General features: G+C 48.5%; 1 protein-coding gene across 1 annotated transcript in view; it reads left to right on the top strand.

Annotated features, from left to right (window-relative positions):
- Positions 1-19,360, top strand: part of eys (eyes shut homolog) — a 184,547-nt gene that overhangs the window by 120,170 nt on the left and 45,017 nt on the right. Inside the window, exons 16-17 of the mRNA XM_035400963.1 lie at positions 13,449-13,557; positions 18,095-18,315. Of these exons, the coding sequence (XP_035256854.1) occupies positions 13,449-13,557; positions 18,095-18,315 (330 nt within the window). The remainder of the gene's footprint in view (positions 1-13,448; positions 13,558-18,094; positions 18,316-19,360) is intronic.

Genomic DNA, 19,360 nt, shown 5'->3' with positions numbered 1-19,360 from the left:
CATTGGTGCATGATATGCCCTGACAACCCATAACCTTCCGGAACAATCCTAACCATCAGAAACTGTTCAAAGTTCAGTATATTCCAGCGTGATTTTTGTTTGGCTAGTCCTGGTACGAACTGGGTCATCCAGTCAATGTGACAGTTTTACACGCAGCGCTGAGAGCTGATATCTGCAGTGCTTTAGAACGTCTGCAAAATGGCCGCCGATGAGCTGAGCATTTTTTAGTCACACTTTTTAGGCAATTATAACGTTAGCCCTCTCCAGTCATCCGCGTTAATAAGTCACGTGTCACTTGGCAGCAGTCGCTGTTTACAGTGTGCTGCTTTCAGGGTGGTTGTTGTGACATGTGGCAGGAGAATATATTTATTGTGCTGTGGTGTATTGTTTTTTGTTTATTTTATCTGTGAGAAGCAGCCCACACACATATAAAGTTAACTTATATCTCCTACGCAATATATGTATGTATATATAAATAGATAGATAAATGGAAGGCTACTCATATTAATGACATGGTTTGCTGCAGGGGGTGGGTGCTAATAAAAAAAAACATGAACTGAAATGAAATGAAAATGTAAGGTTTAAATGAAAATGTAAGGTTTGAACAGTATCCTCTGTCATTGTTTGATGATGCTTGGTGTGAACTTATCCACATGAACAGACTTTGTTCTGCATCAGTGGAGTTTGCTGGAATGGAAAAAGCGTAGTCTTTCTTCTGTGCAATATTAGGAAAGATTTTCTCGCCTGTCCCGTTGCTCTCCCAGTGCCACTGCTGTACTGTTTTCTCACGTGAATAATTTGTCATTGACACGTTTAGAGGAACAGCCCTTGTCAATTATACCATCACGTCCAGCGGGAGTATTGGCAAGTGTGTAGACTTGCTTTGGGTCAGGACCCTAACAGCCTCCAGGAATGTGTTGAAAGAAACACAGTTCCTTTTGGAATGCATCAGAGTTGCAAATACGTTACTGTTTTGTTCTGGTTTTTTTTCGATTTCCCGGAACGTTTTGACGCATTGGCTATTTATTGTTTTGACTGCACTGAGGGTCCGCACAGTGTTTGTTATTAATTTTTTTTTTTGTTGTTGTAAAATCCTGTTGTACTTTCACACTGATTCCTCTCCTCTCCGACCTGCGTGTCATTTCAACGAGGCCTTTGCCCCGTTCTGCGAACGTTAGCGTTAGCCGTACCCCTGAACCCTTCTGACACGGCCGCTCCCCGAGCTGTGCAGCTCATCAGCGTTTGATAACAGGTCCGTCTCCAGGTCCACGGACCCGGAGTAGAAATGGAGGTGCTGGAAAGAGCACCACGCAGCCGAATACCAACCGCTTCCTTTCATTTTACACGGCTCAGGTGGGGGTTACATTACATTACATTACAGGCATTTAGCAGACGCTCTTTTCCAAAGCGACTTACACAACTTTTACATGGCATTTACATTGCATCCATTTATACAGCTGGATACGTACTGAAGCAATGCAGGTTAAGTACCTTTTCCATTTATACAGCTGGATACGTACTGAAGCAATGCAGGTTAAGTACCTTTTCTCAAGGGTACAACGGTAGTGTCTTACCCGGGAATCAAACCTGTGACCTTCAGGTTACAGGACCAGTTCCTTACCCATTATACTATACTGCTGCCCCTGCCGAGGTCTACCGGCAGGTCTGAACCTGACTCTGTTATTGTGTTCTCAGAAGCACCGCACAGCTCAACTTTCTGTTTGGATGAGGCTTTAAAAAAATTTTAACAACTCTCACAAGTTTGGGGAGCTTTGGGGGAAATTGCTTGGTTAAATTCTGTGTTTAGCTTTTAAGCCTTTGGGAGTTTACTGGTTTTCCTGGGTGTGCTTTTCAACATGTAACTTTATCTGAGATTAATTCAGTCATATTGTTGAAATCCACCTCACAGTCCAACAGTTATTACTTCCAAATCTGATGTAATTGATTTTCCTTGAAAATTAAATGTGCAGAACATAATTGTCTGTGCCATCTGTTGACCATGCTGACCACACCAGTTCGCCAGTTCCTTCCATATTTTCTTTATGCTCATCCACAGGCTGTAGCATATTATTACATGTTGGGCTATCCAAGTTTATCCTGTTTAGTTCTTTTTTTCTTGTGGAATTTTGTACTCTGGAAATGCAAACTGTGCAGAATATATATTTAATCCATCTGTGTGTGGTGTACCAGGGGGTATTATCTGTGTGCAGTGAGTCAGGGGGGTACTGTCTGTGTGCAGTGTGTCAGGGGGGTACTATCTGTGTGCAGTGAGTCAAGGGGGTACTATCTGTGTGCAGTGTGTCAGGGGGGTACTATCTGTGTGCAGTGAGTCAGGGGAGTACTGTCTGTGTGCAGTGAGTCAGGGGGGTACTGTCTGTGTGCAGTGAGTCAGGGGGGTACTGTCTGCGTGCAGTGAGTCAGGGGAGTACTGTCTGTGTGCAGTGAGTCAGGGGGGTATTATCTGTGTGCAGTGTGTCAGGGGGGTACTATCTGTGTGCAGTGAGTCAGGGGAGTACTGTCTGTGTGCAGTGAGTCAGGGGAGTACTGTCTGTGTGCAGTGAGTCAGGGGAGTACTGTCTGTGTGCAGTGAGCCAGGGGGGTATTATCTGTGTGCAGTGTGTCAGGGGGGTACTGTCTGTGTGCAGTGAGTCAGGGGGGTATTATCTGTGTGCAGTGAGTCAGGGGGGTACTGTCTGTGTGCAGTGAGTCAGGGGGGTACTGTCTGTGTGCAGTGAGTCAGGGGGGTACTCTGTGTGCAGTGTGCCAGGGGGATACTGTCTGTGTGCAGTGTGCCAGGGGGATACTGTCTGTGTGCAGTGTGCCAGGGGGATACTGTCTGTGTGCAGTGTGCCAGGGGGATACTGGTGCATTTGGTCATTCTGAGACTTCAGTTTAACATTCCATTCATGTTTACTTTTCTTCCTCTCCATGTGTCAGGAAAGAAATCAGCAGCTTTTATGAGGGTCACCAATATATAGAGTGATAATACAGTTCCTATATGGACCTCACAAGGATATCAGTCATGATAAATACTTGTTTGGTAGTTACCCAAAATCCCAATGTTTTTACTAACAGTAGCCCACCGGTGAGAGAGCAGTAAGCCTAAATAAGAGTTAAAGGCATGTTTTTGATATCTGAGGGGAAAAAAAGAGAAATGCTCGCGATGAGAAGGCAGCAGTGTCGCCTCAGGAACGAGCTGACTGGCCATTCCTCGGCCGTCCGTCCTCAGCGCAGGAAAGTGGCGCGCTCCGCGCCCGCCCGCCGACTCACCTGTCAGGTGACGCTTCTGAGGGGACGAGCGACTGCTCGTGCATCTCAATCACACCGGGGGGGCCCAGGGATCCTGAATATTTAATCAGGAAATTAGCAGACAGGTCTGAGTCTTAATACCTGGCACATTTATTTATTTATATATTTGTTTATTTATGTTCTTACTTATTTTCTCTTCCCTTTTGTCGTTTGTCGCCACCAGACCACCCACAACTTTTTTTTTTTTTTTCTTTTTCTTTTTTCATTTATGTATTTATTTTCTTTTATACGTGACCTCGGATAATTACCTCTGGGGGCTGACCGGCCTTGGAGCTCTCGTGGCTGACTGACCTTGGAGCTCTGGGGGCTGACTGGCCTTGGAGCTCCTGGGGCTGACTGGCCTTGGAGCTCCTGGGGGCTGACTGGCCTTGGAGCTCCTGGGGCTGACTGACCTTGGAGCTCCTGGGGGCTGACTGGCCTTGGAGCTCCTGGGGCTGACTGGCCTTGGAGCTCCTGGGGGCTGACCGGTCTTGGAGCTCTGGGGGCTGACCGGCCTTGGAGCTCTGGGGGCTGACCGGCCTTGGAGCTCTGGGGGCTGACTGGCCTTGTTGCTCTCGGGGCTGACTGGCCTTGGAGCTCTGTGGGGCTGACTGGCCTTGGAGCTCTGGGGGCTGACTGGCCTTGGAGCTCTGGGGGCTGACTGGCCTTGGAGCTCCTGGGGGCTGACCTGCCTTGGAGCTCCTGGGGGCTGACTGGCCTTGGAGCTCCTGGGGCTGACTGGCCTTGGAGCTCCTGGGGGCTGACTGGCCTTGGAGCTCCTGGGGCTGATTGGCCTTGGAGCTCCTGGGGGCTGACCTGCCTTGGAGCTCTGGGGGCTGACTGGCCTTGGAGCTCCTGGGGGCTGACCTGCCTTGGAGCTCCTGGGGGCTGACTGGCCTTGGAGCTCCTGGGGCTGATTGGCCTTGGAGCTCCTGGGGGCTGACTGGCCTTGGAGCTCCTGGGGGCTGACCTGCCTTGGAGCTCTGGGGGCTGACTGGCCTTGGAGCTCCTGGGGGCTGACTGGCCTTGGAGCTCCTGGGGGCTGACTGGGCTTGGAGCTCTGGGGGATGACTGGCCTTGGAGCTCCTGGGGGCTGACCTGCCTTGGAGCTCTGGGGGCTGACTGGCCTTGGAGCTCCTGGGGGCTGACTGGCCTTGGAGCTCCTGGGGGCTGACTGGCCTTGGAGCTCTGGGGGCTGACTGGCCTTGGAGCTCCTGGGGCTGATTGGCCTTGGAGCTCCTGGGGGCTGACCTGCCTTGGAGCTCCTGGGGGCTGACTGGCCTTGGAGCTCTGGGGGCTGACTGGCCTTGGAGCTCCTGGGGGCTGACCAGGCCTTGCGACACTGACACGCTCCCGAAGCTTTAATCTGTGCCCCTGTCAGCCGGAAGGGTAAACCCCGCCATTGTCGGACAAATATCAATAATTCTGCCGTTTGATTTTCACGGGGGAGAGGTCACCTCTCTCCCGGTGGCGTTCGGAGCTGGTGAGATCTGATGGAATCTGCCGCGGTGGGGGTCCAGCTGAAGGTCACCAGGGGAGGGTCTGAGCCGGAATTCTAATGCGACGGGCACAGACACCAGCCCTTTATCTTAGAGCGAGGATCAAAGGCTCGGTCAGAAACGGCTCTGACAGGTAATCAACTCCCCCTCCCCCGCCCCAAACCCACCCCCCACCCCCCCCACCACCCACGCTGTCGCTCCGATTTTCTTTCTTTTTTTCGCATTTGGGGTGTAGGCGTTCGCGCGTTCGCCTTTTTTGTGGTTTTCGTAGTGCGCCGGATTCCCGTTGGCCGGCCCTTCCGTCCGTCGACGCGGACAAAACGACGTGATGGATTGCCGTTGGTTTGAAAAGCGAGAACCTCCTTGTGCGGGTTTCGCAAGGAACGGGAAAAGAAAACAAAAAACAAATGAAAGAAAAACAATCAGCCTTTCGCAAGGGTGAGGCCGAAGAAGGGCATTACTCTGGAGCAGGAGGGAAGCCTCGATGATTGCGTTGCAGGCTGACTTCAAAAGGTTGCCTTACGAGAAGTTTTTAAGCGCACGGTCGAGCGCGCTAATCATAGCATAGCACGAGGATCGATACTGCATTTTGTAGTCGACCTTAAAGCATATGTATTTACTTTTTTCAGGCGTTTGGACCGGCAGACAGTTTGGCATGTCGTTAAAGACGTTCGATTCTGCTCAGTTTGGCTGGTATCGATTGGTTGTGTCCATGCCAAGTGCACAAATGTATTCGCAAAGTTTATATTATTTGTAATTTCAATTGCTTCTTTTTTTCTTTTTTTTTTACTTTGGCGTGTCACAGTTAATGTGTTTTCACATGGAGCGGAGTGATTGGCTACCTCTGAGTCTTCACTAGTGGATCTGATGGATTTAGGGTGCATTGGAATAACAAGCAAGATTGAAGGCACACTGGCCGTTGTTGTGTAGAAAAGACATAACGAGGTTGATGCGCTCATCCAGCAACGTGCGCAGGGATTGGTCAGCTTGTTTACAGACAAGATCACAGAGCTTCCTCTGTACAGACAGAAAAAAAACACTTGTCAATTTACCACAGAGCAGAGCTGTAAGATGAACTGTGTTTTCATTAGAAATGACTTTCGCTCTGGGCAAATATGTGGAGTGTCCATGGCTCATCAAGTTACATAATAGCTCAAGCAACAACAATGAGCAGTTTCTCCAAATTGCTTCAATATTGGAATACTGTTTCAGATGTATTATTTAGTTGCAGCATCCACACATTGGTTTAAAATGGCCACAGGAGAATCTTGCTTAGCTATTCTGTGTTCGATTGTAAATTGTACATCATTTTTTAATGAAATGAGAATAGCAGAAGTTTGCGTGTTTTGCTGATAGCTGTACAGTGAGGGCAAACTAGAGCAATAGGGCGGGTTTGTTAGCTTTTTCTGTGCTACATAAATACACTACAGCTGTCCAGGAGCACCCTAGTCTATCATTCAGGCTAATGCCATAAATCGACAGTCACTGGCAACTGCCGACTTAAAGCTAGTTTAGATTTAAGAGTCTCAAAATGATGAGTTTTTTCCAAGGGGTCTGAAAAAGCTGGGCTAAAAAAAGGGCTACACAGGCCAGGTCAAAACAACAGTTAGGCCTAAATTAAACCATCGTTTCCATGACGGCGAGGTACGAGTTGGGCAGATCTATCTCCAAACATGGATTTGACATGTTGATTTCGATATGTCAGATATGAGAGTATCCTTCAACGAACGTTTGAGAACTTGCTAGTTCACACTGAACTAAATTTCCTCTGAAAGCATTCTAAAGTAGCCTTTGCAGAAAAGAGCTTGGCGCGTTGAGTCAGCTCAAGTCCAGTTGAAGTCACTGTGCACCATTATGAGAAAAGATGGTCAGGGGTTAGTCTCAAGCCTGACCCCTGCTTGTCTTCCCCAGACTAACACACTATCGCAAGTCATTGCTTTGATGAGTCTACCCAACAACAATAAAACTATGGGGGATGGGCTGTTTGCCTCTCGTTGTCTTGGCGCCAGTGACATCGTCGGTATCTCAGAACTGTTCTTTGCAGGTGACCAAATCTCGAGCATCTCAGATAAGCCTTAGTTCCAGTGATGTCACTATCAGAATCTCAGAGCTTCCTCAGTTTCAGTGATGTCACAATCGGCATCTCAGGGCTTCCTTAGTTACAGTGATGTCACAATCAGCACCTCGGAGCTTCCTTGGTTCCAGTGACGACGTCATCATCTTGAGTTGCCTTCATTCGAGTAACACTATCATCTGCCTGTCTGTTTCTTTAGTTCCAGTGACCTCATTGGCAGCAACAGCTCAGAGCTGCTTCATACGATTCACTGAATTGTATCACAGGCAGCTTGCGATGAGGACACTATCCATACAGGGTGTGGATCTCTGTTAAGTTATCCTCATGCATTGGAGATATTCATCCTGTCTATATGGTGAATCATCACAGAAAAAAGCTCACACTGACTAAAACCACAGCGTGTTTAAATAATATAAATTATACTATAATGTCATTTTAATTCAATTACGATATTCGTTTCCGTGTGGCGTCTTCGCGCTGGAGCTTTCGCCGTGCGCCGCCCGCCCCCCCGTTCGCCGCGTGGAGGTACGCGCGCTGGGTTGTGTGTTTACGCGGAGCCGCGGCAGAGAGAAAGCCGGTTATTTTTATCTGCGTATCCCGTCTGTCACTTCCCCGCGGCCGCTCATCCTGAGAGCGACGCGGCGCCCGGCCGCGCGTTCCGCCGTCTCTCTCTCGCCTTCGCCCTCGCCCCGCAGCTCGGGGGGGGGGAGAGCGCACAGACCACCCCAAATTAATTGAGGGCTGCCAGTCACGGCGCAAATTGTGTAGTGAACGGAGCAGCGCAAGTGAGATGCTGTGGCAGAGCCAGCACCGGTAAGGGGGGGGGGGGGGGGGGGGGGGGCTATGCAACAGTGCCCAACGACGTCGTTAAGGAAATATGGTAGCATTAGTGTAGGAATGTTTCGCCCTGCTCACACGCCCGATGTGTGTGTGTGTGTGTGTGTGTGCGTGCGTGTGTGTGTGTGTGCGCGTGCGTGCGTGTGTGCACGGGCTGCAGACGCCACCGTTTTATGCCTGGAAGACACAGTGAATTACCTCCGTTGGCAAAACTGAGCGACAGTCGCTGCCGGTAAACTTGCGACACCGACATGTTACATTCTAACGTTGTCCGTCATTTAAAAAAAAAAACCCTCTAAATCCAGGATTAAGTCCCCCTTATATGCTCAACATATCTGACCTATTTACTTTCCTTTGGCTGCCTTGATGTATTTCTGAGCGTGTGGAACATCTGTTTGAAAAGCACACACTATAAAAAAAAAGTGCTCCTTTCAAATGACAATTATTTTTTTTTCCCCCACGTATGATGTGCCCCACCTATCATTATTATTTTTATTCTGTTGAATTCCGAAATCTGAACAGACAAGAAAATCCGCCAAAATCAAAATCTATTTTGAGGAGAGCCTGTTTATTGCTCCCATCAGACATCCGTCGCCCGGAAGTGCCTCACCGTGATGCTCTACTGCCATCTGCTGGCCGCTGCGAGACACGCGTCCATTCTCCATTTTGATTATCTTCGTGTTTTGAGTCGGAAAATTATTGTGCGTTTATCCACCATCTAATTATGTCATCAGGAGACTCTAATTAAAAAAAATAATAATAATAGTAATAATAAAATTCTGTGGCTATGTAAAAGCTTCAGGGCACAAAGGGATTTCTGGTTTCCGGTCCGTTCGATTGCTGCTTTGCTCTTTTCAGAATGTCAGTCTGGTAAAGCAAACACACTTGTAGGGGAGCAAGCGATGCAGAGACTTTAAGGTGGACACTTTACCTGAATTATTTATCCGTGTGTGTGCTCCTGAGTCGGATGACTGGATGAATGCGGCTCGTAAAGGCTGCTTATTTATTATTTTTGTTTTATTTTTAGATTGAGCAGGTCCGTGGGACCGTGAACTCCATCACTGAGGCACCGCCCGCCGTCTCTGGTGCTCCCGAAAATATGTCAAAGGACAGAATGCGAGAGAGAGGAGAGCAGATCAGCATGTGCTCCGTGTTACGCCATGTGTTACGTTAGACATTTCAGCACGGCCCTGAATAATCAGAGATGTGTGCGTGTGTGTGTGTGTGTGTGTGTGGGTGTGTGTGTAAATGTGTGTGTGTGTGTGCGCATGCGTGTGTGTGCGTGTGTTTGTGTGTGTGTGTGTGCAAAGGTGGGTGGGTGTGTTTGTGTGTAAGTGTACTTGTGTGTGCATGCGTGCCTGCCTGCTTGGGTGGGTGTGTGTGTGTGTGTGATGTGTGTGTGGGTGGGTGTGTGTGTTGGTGGGGGTGTGTGTGTGTGTGTGTGTGTGTGCGTGTGTGACCAGCCCAGTATTGTGTCAACAAAGGTGAACAACGCTTCAACAGAGGCCCCACCCCACACACAGTAATAGTTTCTCTAAATCAGCCCAGAGGATCCCATCACTGTAGGCCTGTGGACTTCCTTTTATCTCAGGCCTTCCAAACAAAACACATATGAAATATTCATAACATAATTATAATCATGGACACACACTGCAGTGCTTGTATTCGGAGTCATCCAAAGAAACAAACAGGGCTTGAGAGAGAGAGAGAGAGAGAGAGGGAGACAGAGAGATAGAGAGAGAGGATGAGGGAGAGAGAGAGAGGAAGAAAAAGAGAGAGAGAGAGAGAGAGATAGAGAGAGAGGATGAGGGAGAGAGAGAGAGGAAGAAAGAGAGAGAGAGAGAGGGAGAGGGAGACAGAGAGATAGAGAGAGGATGAGGGAGAGAGGGAGAGAGAGAGAGAGAGAGAGAGGGAGAGGGAGAGGGAGAGGGAGCGCTGAAGGGTGATTGCTCCGCTCCTCCTCTCGGCGCGCGCGGTTGCCGTGGCGAGCTCGTTCCCCATGCGGAGCGGCGTCCGCTCCGCTCCCCCAGCCCGTAATTAGCCGTACCTGGAGTCGCAGGTCGCTGATTGCCTTCGGGGAGGTGCCCGGGACGCCCGGCGTCTGATTGGCGCGGAGGCAGTCGTCTTGATTGCGCCGATCTGGTTGCTAAAGAGACCGCGTTCCCCCCCCACCCACCCCTTCCACCCCCCCCCCAACCCTGGGAGAAGTGGCGCCGCAATCACAAACGGACACATGGACAAGCGAGGAGCAGGGGGGGGGGGGGGTGGGGGCTTTGAAGGATTCAGGGAGGAGGGAGGGAGGTGGGGGGGTTGGGGGGGGTGTTGGAATCACTCTGTTTGCATGCCTGTTCCAGCATTAGGGCCAATCAGCATACGCGAGGCCCCGGGGGGGGGGGGTAAGTAATAGAGAGGTCATTGAGGAGTCTCGGAAGACGCAGAGGTGGGTGCGGAATTCCGCCGGTGATGAAGTGGAGGAGGGAGAGAACACTCGACATTGAGGAAGCTGGAATGTGACACCGCGCGCCCAAACGGTTAGCGCGACAGAATATCTATTACGGCGCAAGCGTGAGGACTAACAGCTCTTATGTTAGCAGGGGATGGGGGGGCAGGCAGGGGGCAGGGGAGGGAGGTGGGGGGTGGGGGGGGTGCTGCTACACACTGCTCCTCCGTTTCCTCCGTCATATTTAGAGCTCGTTCTGTATTTGCCCGTAAGTGGGGTTATTTCTGCCGTCAATTAACCTGGTAAAGAATGAATCGGACTGGTAGTGCCTGAAGGCCCCAGTCCTCCGCAAATCACCATCCCTCTCTTTCTTTCCCCCCTTTCTCTCTATCTCTCTCTCTCTCTCCCCCTCTCTATTTCTCTCTTGCTTTTTCTCTCTCCCCTTTTCTTTCTCTCCCTCTCACTCCATTTCTCCCCTTTCTCTCACTCTGTCTCTCCTCCCCTCTCTCCCCCTTCCCCTTTCTCTCTCTCTCTCTCCTCCCTCCCTCTTTCTCCCCCCCCTCTCTCTGTCTCTCTCTGTTTGATGATGCCTCTGTGCAGGACAGCGTCGGGGCGGAACATCCCAACACGCGTTTGATACCTCAGGTGCGAGGAGACCACCGTGTCCTCCGCTGCCTTCCCCCCAGACCCCCCCCCCCCCCCCCACCTGTATAATTTAGACAGCTAGCATTTGGCGTTTGATACGGGGGTGCTGCTGATCGGGGCGTGGGGGGGGGGGGGGGGAGGAGGAAACCGTCTCTCCTCAGAGCTCATCTTCATTCTGCAGTTCTCCCACACAAACAGCCCAGACCAGGCACAGCTTGAGGCAGCCGCCACGTACCTCACTGTCAGTAAACACGCGCTCTAAGTGCGGGTGGGGGGGGGGGTGGGGGGGTGTGATATCCGAGGCCTGCCAGTGCCTCACACACCTGAGACCGCACACTACAGCACAGCGATGCTACCGCCGCAAGCCCCGCCCACATTAAGGTGGACGGTCCTACAGTTTAAACGCCTCCATAGGTCACATGCTATATTTTAATTAAGCGCTGAGGTACCGTAGCCACGCGGCTCCGCTACGAAATTAGCACACATCCTGCCCTGAATTACGCTTATCCTTAACTATATGCTAATTATGCTATGATGCATTATTATGTTTTGCATTTTTCCTGTCATTATAAATCGCGATGCTTTAATTGCTGCATTTGTTTCTGTATAAAGTAGCATCGCGCCCGGTCGAAGGTAAACAAGGTGATGCTTCTCGTTTGACTGAATCTGTGATGCGCACCAACTCTAACGGCCGTTGGCTGTGCGTGAGAAGACCAGCAGGACTGCCAGCTTCAGAATGCAGAATGATCCCTAATAGGATACCTGGCAGCGGCACTGCTGGCTAGCTAGGCTAAACTGCTAGCTATGAACATTGAGTCGCAATGGGGAGTGTGCTGTACATAGTGAATGTCACGGAAGATACAGATGAACACTGGAGCCATGTAGCTGAATGAAGAAGAGAGTAAGCAAGTTACCTTTAGAACTTGAAAATATTGGACAAGACAACGGGAAGACAGAGGATAAGGACTTGCTGCCTGGCTGCCCAACCTTGTTCCTAAAGATTCTAACATTCTGTAGGTTTTCACGCCAACCGTAATTTGGCACATCTGACTCTACTAATTAGCGGCTCGACAAGATCTCTAGCTGTTAAATGAGGTGTGCTTTGTTAGGCTTGGAGCGAAAACCTACAGGACGGTAGATCTCCAGGAGCAGGATTGGGCAGCCGCTGACATAGAGGAAGTGTCGAGATAGCTGATGTTCACAGTGTGCAGTGTGCTACACGTGCACGCTGCTACAGGTGCACACTGCTACAAGTGCACACTGCTACACGTGCACGGCGCTACACGTGCAAACTGCTACACGTGCACGTCGCTACACGTGCACACAGCTACAGGTACACGCTGCTACCGGTGCACACCACTACACGTGCACGCCGCTACACGTGCACACTGCTACACGTGCACGCCACTACACGTGCACGCAGCTACATGTAACACAGCAGTAAGCTTCCAGCACCTCTATTCCCAAAATATTTCCGGCAACTGCATCTCAGAATATTAGTTCCCATTCCCGTTTATGATGAAAAAGAGGGGTTACTTTTCTCTTTTACCCGGATCTACATGATTTGCATCGGACTCATGATCTGAACAGCAACAGTGTAATATTTTCCTCTTTCACCACTGGAGCATCAGGCTGATCCTTACTTTATCTGTGCTGGGCTGGTCCTCCTGGGTTTTCAGTCCATTGCAAAGGCTACCTGTGGCTTAGCGTTTTAATCCGCTTAGTCATTTAACATCGTTATGTGCAGTTTTTTAATTTTTTTTATTTTTGCACACTGTGCCTATTAAGTGATGGTATTCTTGTTTTAAATTAACACCTTGTGTGATACTGTGTGATTGGAAACAATGCACGTTGTTCTTTTGGGACTAGGAATGTTGTGTGTGTGTAGGTGTATGTGTGTGTGTGCATGCCCGGGCGTGGCAGTAAGAATGTTGTGTGCGTGTAGGTGTGTATGTGTATGTGTGTGTATGTGTGTGGTGTGTGTGCCACTTGGACTTGACGGCAGAAGTGCACATTTCCTGTGCTTCTCTTTGCTATGGTTACCCTTTCAACACATGTCAATCAGCGCTGACATGCGAGAGAGCGGTAGTGAAACAGCAGGTCAGGTGACTGCGTTCTCTGAGAAAATCCAGAGCTGTCATGGACTTCAGCTAAATAGAGCTAGCAGATTTTTTTTTCTTCATTAATTGTCCATCTGTTAGTCTGTTGCAGGGATTGCACCACAGTCATTACATCAGTTCTGTTATTTTTTTGTTTGTCTGTTGTCTTCTTTTGATGCGATTGCTTGGAGATCTCGGAGATAGCCTAACCTTTGTTTCCTCAGCAATACTGACCTGAGGAAAGGAAGTGAGGCTTTTCAATCTGGGAGAAAAAAAATAACAATTTGAGGTGGACACTTGACACCTGTCAGTGAACCCTGTTTAAAAACGATGAACTGACAGGTTACTCCAAAGAGTTGCGTTAGAATCACAGTGTGCTTCCCCATCATTATCGTATGTCCATTGTTATTTATTTATTTATTTATTTATTAAAACGGGTAAAACTAAATAAAAGTTTATAAAATACATGAAACGGGGGACGTTGGTGATTAATTGTGAATTGTGTGCACTTGAATGGGCTCCAAAACCTCTTACCCCTCAACGCCCAATCTCTGCAACCTCCACAGATACCGTTTGCCTGAGAGTGAGGAAGGAGGGCATTGTGGGATTGAAATGGTGGTGGATGATGGGCCTGCTAACAGACGATACAAAAAGCTGACTCGCCCGATGACACAGGTAAGCCTGGAGTCATAACCCTGTGCAGGGAGGTAATATTTCAGTTGGAGGGAATTTTTCCACTACTACAGGTACCTGGATTGATTACAGTACAGGTTGAATCTTGGAAAGCATGTGTTTTGATGCATAGAGCTCACCAGAGGTGGGTAACCCGGCTTCAAAGAGTAAAAAGACTGAGCATGTATTTGCTCCACCACCATGCACTAAACCAGCTGATTCTAATTAGCATAACTCTTCAGCATGATGGGAGAACTAATTATTGTGATCAGCTGGTTTAGTGCATGGTGCTGGAGCAAATGCATGGTCAGTCTTTTTACTCTTTGAAGCCGGGTTACCCACCTCTGGAGCTCACATAATCCATTATTTATAATGAATGTAGCCAGTACCCGAAATACACAAAGAAAGATATCCTCAAACTCCAGGTTGGTATACATTTAAGTATACTGGCTTAGGGCAGTAACATTACTACATTCTCAGTTGTTACTTCATTGTGCAAAAGATGACTGTCTGATAAATATATCAACAAGAGGTTAAACCGGTTTGGAAAACTGCTGGGTGTATTATCCATAACCAATTAAAATCTGTGCCGTCTTCATTGGCTTTGTTTATGAACCTTTTCCCTCACAGCTAATTATTCTCTATACCTGTCAAAAAGAAAAGAAAAAAAAACAACAATTGCTAATTGAAATTAGCCTCTTCTATCAGATAATTAGACATTTTCTCAAAGGGAATCTAAGCCTTGGATATTTCATTTTATATTTTTGTCTTGGTAAAAAATATATATATATATAATTTGCCCTTCAGAGAACTCTTAATTACAAAAAGCTCGGTGTTGGCCCTGTCGCTGATAGAATTCAGTGCTTTAAAAGGGAGAATCAGGAGAATAGCTAATGCTGGACTTCTCAATAAAAGCCCAGTGAGTAAACAGTGTTCAGTAGCCCGGCCGAACCTGAGAACGCTTTGAGTTGAGGAAAAGGACAGCGTCCATCACATTTTCTCCGATCAGGCCCGCAGAAAAGGCTTTGATTTATGAGCGCTGGAAGAATAAAAAGGAAGGGAGCTTGTTACCTGATGGAATTGGTTACTCTGAACCCCCCCCCCCCACCCACCCCCCCAATCATAAGAGTTCTCACCGTGCGTTTCTTTGACACCCTCTTCCTTGACGTAGGAGGTCTTCATAAAAGTGTCATCTGATATTTATCATCTGTCTTTGTGATGTAATGAGTTCGCAGCGCCAGGGGCAACTCAGCAGAAACTTCCAGAGCCACACCGAGGCACCTCATTTAATATTTAAATGAGCTTCACGGACACCGGTGTGTAAAACTCAAAAATCTCTAAAATCGAGGATCGCTTTTTATTTTCTTTTGCCAGCTCTTCCCTTGAGGGACTTAGACAACAGTCTTTTGGGTAAAAATCCATTCGTTCAGCTGGATATTGTACTGATGCAATTCGGATTAAGTGCCTTGCTTTAGGGTGCAGTGGCAATGCCCCACCTGGGATCGAACCTGCAACCACGGGAATCGAAAGGCCAGTTCACTGCCCCTGCTTATTCCTGTGATAATCTATGTGATTTTGTAACATAATGCCTAGTTTATTCATGGTAGTACCAGAGATGTAAATTCACAGATGGACAGCTATTGTATGTACGCACTCACACACGCATTTGTTCACATACACATTTGTCGGTGTGCATGTATATAAGCTGGACGGTTTTTTTTTTCACAGCCAAAAACAGAAAGAATTATGGGATAGCATATCCAGTCAATAAGTGCAAGCTCAGATGCTGAGTATAATGTGCGCTGGCTGTGTAAATATGCTGAAGTTATCAGGGGAAATTTACTGACAGCAGCTGTGGTCCCATGTCTTCTTTTGCCTTTGGTTACTCGCGGAAGTATTCTCTCTCCAAATTCAATGTCACATTTTAAGTTCATAATAAATTATGAAAACTATTTATTTAAATACAGTCGGTCAAAAGTAAACACGGTCGGATGTGCGGTCTTCAAATCTTGACATAAAAATCCTACTGGATTGAAGTCTCAATGCTGATTGGACCGCTCAGGGCCATGCTCGACGCTGATTGGACCACTCAGGGCCACGCTCGACGCTGATTGGACCACTCAGGGCCATGCTCGACGCTGATTGGACCACTCAGGGCCACGCTGGACGCTGATTGGACCACTCGGGGCCGCGCGCTCCCTTCTTTATGACCCAGCGGGCTTCGCTGCGTGCGCTCGGAGTCATTAAGCTGCTGAAATGGGCTCGGTGTGCTCCCTTTCACATTTCTGCCTTAATCGCGAGGGGCTTCCCGGTCTCAGCCCGTACCGCATCGAGAACATTCAGTTAAGAAGGTTGAGAACAGGCCACTCGGTCCACCTAAGCTCATTATTTTCCCCCCGCTGTCAAAATCGAGGTTAGCCTAACGCGGTCCCAGAGAACCACAGGGTCTGTTGATTTTTCATTTCACTTTAATCAGCCTTTTTTTTTTTTCACCGAGTAAATTATCAAGTTAAGTCTCTAATCTTTAATGAATAAAAAAAATAGCAAAACAAGCAGCCGTAGTCTCTGTCTCGGAGTAGGGTCGATTAACTCTAATCTAAAGAGTTTACGCCACTGTTCGAGGAGGGTCCTTAAACGGCTCTAAAAGGATTTCGGGTTGAGTCTGCCACGCACCATCTGGCTTCCCCTCGGCCCTCGCCTCTTCCCCAGACTGCTGATGAAGGGTAACCCCCTGGCACCGCCCCGCCCCGAGGCTGTGCCCGACCGCCCGGGCCCGTGTTATCTCCGTCCGCTGCTTGTCTCCGGTTCGCGTTCGGCGAAATAATTCAAATTGCCGTCACATCTGACCACAGAACTTTCTCCCACAAGGCACCGAGGACGGGGAGGAGATCAATTATACGCTTTGCTGCCAAGTCCACAGAATAATTAAGATCAGTGTTTTCCCTTTAATGGCTTCTCTCTCCGCTCGTGCGTGCAGACCAGCTCTGGGGGACCGGGCTGTTCTCGGTGTCGAAGGCTCTGGCTCCCGTTTCAAACGCGGGGCTTTCCCGGTCGCAGATGTTCCGCCGCTCGCCGTCAGCTCCCGCCGCCGGCTCTCGCCCCCCCCCCCCCCCCCAGCTCGCCCGGAAAGGGCGGCCGACCGGGGAGAGGGGCCGGGACTCCGCCCGGTAATGACGGACTTAAGCCTACCGAAGGCCGCTCGGCAACTGTTGCTATGAAGCGGAGCGCTCTCGGGACCTTGTTTCTGTCTGCGCTCTTGTGCCACTCTATCCGTGACTTATTTCTGAGCTCCTTTGGTCCTCCTAGGCCCCGCTCACATTTGCATTTTCAGGCTCAACAACTGAGGTTGTTGATTGGAGTCGCTCGTGTTCTGTGTCCGTACGCACGCGCATGTTTATAAGACCAAGAACGCTTACACGTATGAACGCTCTCCTGTATTTACAGCTCTGTCAGTAAGTCTGTAATAGCACTGTCAGTAAGTATGTAATAGTGCTGTCAGTAAGTCTGTAGTAGTGCTGTCAGTAAGTTTGTAATTGCGCAGTCAGTGAGTCTGTAATAGTACTGTCAGTAAATTAAGTCTGTAATAACGCTGTCAGTAAGTCTGTAATAGCATTGTCAGTAAGACTGTAATAGCACTGTCAGTAATAGCGCAATGTTTGCTCTGAATGTAAATCTCGCATTTCAAATGTCGTGAGGGCATAAACATGACCTCCAATGTCAAGAAACATGGATGTAGTCATTCAGTTTTTGTGAGCATCTGCCAAGAGAAGCTGGAGTTTCCATGTCTGATCCAGCAGTGAATGCAGAAACGTCGAATAAAGCTTCGTTTAGCAGTACACAACTGCACGCTCTACGTAGGGATTTCTTCTTCTTCTGGTTTTAGAGAGTGAAAGGAAGTCAGGGAGCCTTGTGCAGTTAATCACTGTGGATCTGCTACTAGTTGTGAAGTCCTGTTCCAGACCATATTCGCACAGCCTAGCTTATTTGCACAAGAGCCAACTTCGATAGTCACTCCCTGTTTCGAGCAGGACTGGTTAGTCCTAGTTGTGGCTCTCGTCCATTATCGTACTCAGTGTGACCTGAACCGTATTAAGCACTAAAATGAGGAGCAACAAGTGTGTGAACGGAGACATCGGGAGGCATCACTGTGTGAGTTATGGCTTCACATTCCATGTCCAAATAAAGACTAACAGGTGCAGTGGAAGCATGGTGACTTGGTGACAAAGGGCATTGTGGGTAAAGTGGCTAACGATGACTAACAACAGCCAAGTGACTAACGAGAGCCATGTGACTTTTGTTACTAACAAGCACACCCTGACTGATGTGATCGTTAAGGGCAGCCTGAGGTACTGTTCCCAGCGAGGGCAGTGTGAGTAATATTACTCACCAGAGCAGAGTGAGTACTGTGACTGATCAGGCCAGATTGTGGTACTAATGAGATGAGCTTTAGCGAGGTCACTACGGACAACACTGGGACTGACGGGGACAGGGTGAAAGATCTCCCACCCTGTGTGTGCTGTGTGTCCCCTTTACCCCCCAGGTGCGTTTCGGGCCCCTGTTCCTGGGGGGCGTCCCGTCCCACGCGGAGCTTCCCGAGGGCGCGGGTCCGGAGGCCGGGTTCCAGGGCTGCGTGCGCGAGCTGCAGGTGAACAGCAGGGAGCTCTTCATCGTGGACGAAGCCGTGAGAGGGAAGAACATCGGAAACTGCAACGCCCCCGTCTGCCAGCGAAACCCCTGCCAAAATGGAGGCACCTGCATCAGGTACAAGCCTTTCCCTTTCCGGAAATATCAACAGCAGGACCAGGGCATCCTTTGCTAGTTCATTTAATAATAATAATAATAATAATAATAATAATAATAATAATGATATTAAATATACTTTACAAAAACAAATATGCTCTGAAGGTACCAGAGCATCTCCAAGCTATATTTTAGCTATATTTGTTTTTTTAATTGCATACTTAAGAAGACTAGGAAAATATTAATGAGTAATTACAAATTTCCCCAGGGAGGTAACCGTAAGTCAAGTGGCTTAAAGGATTTGTTTTCTTTCTTTCTTTTTCCAATAAATACTTTAAGACCTGAACAGCTTGTTTTTTCCCCCCCCAATGTCCAGTTTGAACAAAGTTTCCATTGTTGCCCAGTGTTGTGAAGAAGCGCAGAGGTGCAGCCGAATTGAAAAGGGGGTAAAGGGCTCTCTGAAAAGCATTGTAGTTTAGAGAGCTCCCATCTGCAGATAAATCAGTGTGCGGTGATCTCGCCTCTGAATCTATAGCCATTCACAACTGAATTAGTCCCTGCGTCCCTCTCATCCACACACAAGTCCATTAATGCCGATCAATTCAAAGCCTGTGGAATCAGGTCCGTTAAGCTAATTAACTTTTACCTGGCAAGTAATTACACGGCCATGTTGTTCTTGTTCATTTATCTCTGTTATTAAAGGGCTATTGCCATTTTAATGATTACTGTACACGTGGGCAGTAATTTTGTCAAGAGTCTCGTTGTTTATATTGTAAAAACCCTCGAAGTCCAAGCTATGGACCGCAAACCGCAAACCGCAAAGCCTGGTGATTGCTAGAAAGTGTTAGTATGATGAGCTATGGTTCTGCCTGTACTGAAGTTTCGTCAATGTGCTGAGACTGCAGTAAACTTATTTGATTGCTTTGCGATCACGGAGCAGTTCCCTCCGAAACAGTAGGTCAAACGTCTCTTGTTAAATGTGAGTTTGGAGAAGAGCTTTGACGTTCCTGCTGATTAATGTCTGCGTGGAGGTTTAATGACTGGCTAAAGTTGGGCCTTAATTGCC

Source organism: Anguilla anguilla, chromosome 18 (genome assembly GCF_013347855.1).
Source record: "Anguilla anguilla isolate fAngAng1 chromosome 18, fAngAng1.pri, whole genome shotgun sequence".
NCBI lineage: Eukaryota > Metazoa > Chordata > Actinopteri > Anguilliformes > Anguillidae > Anguilla > Anguilla anguilla.
The sequence above is the reverse complement of the archived record's forward strand: the minus strand, read 5'-3'. Positions and strand labels throughout refer to the sequence as shown.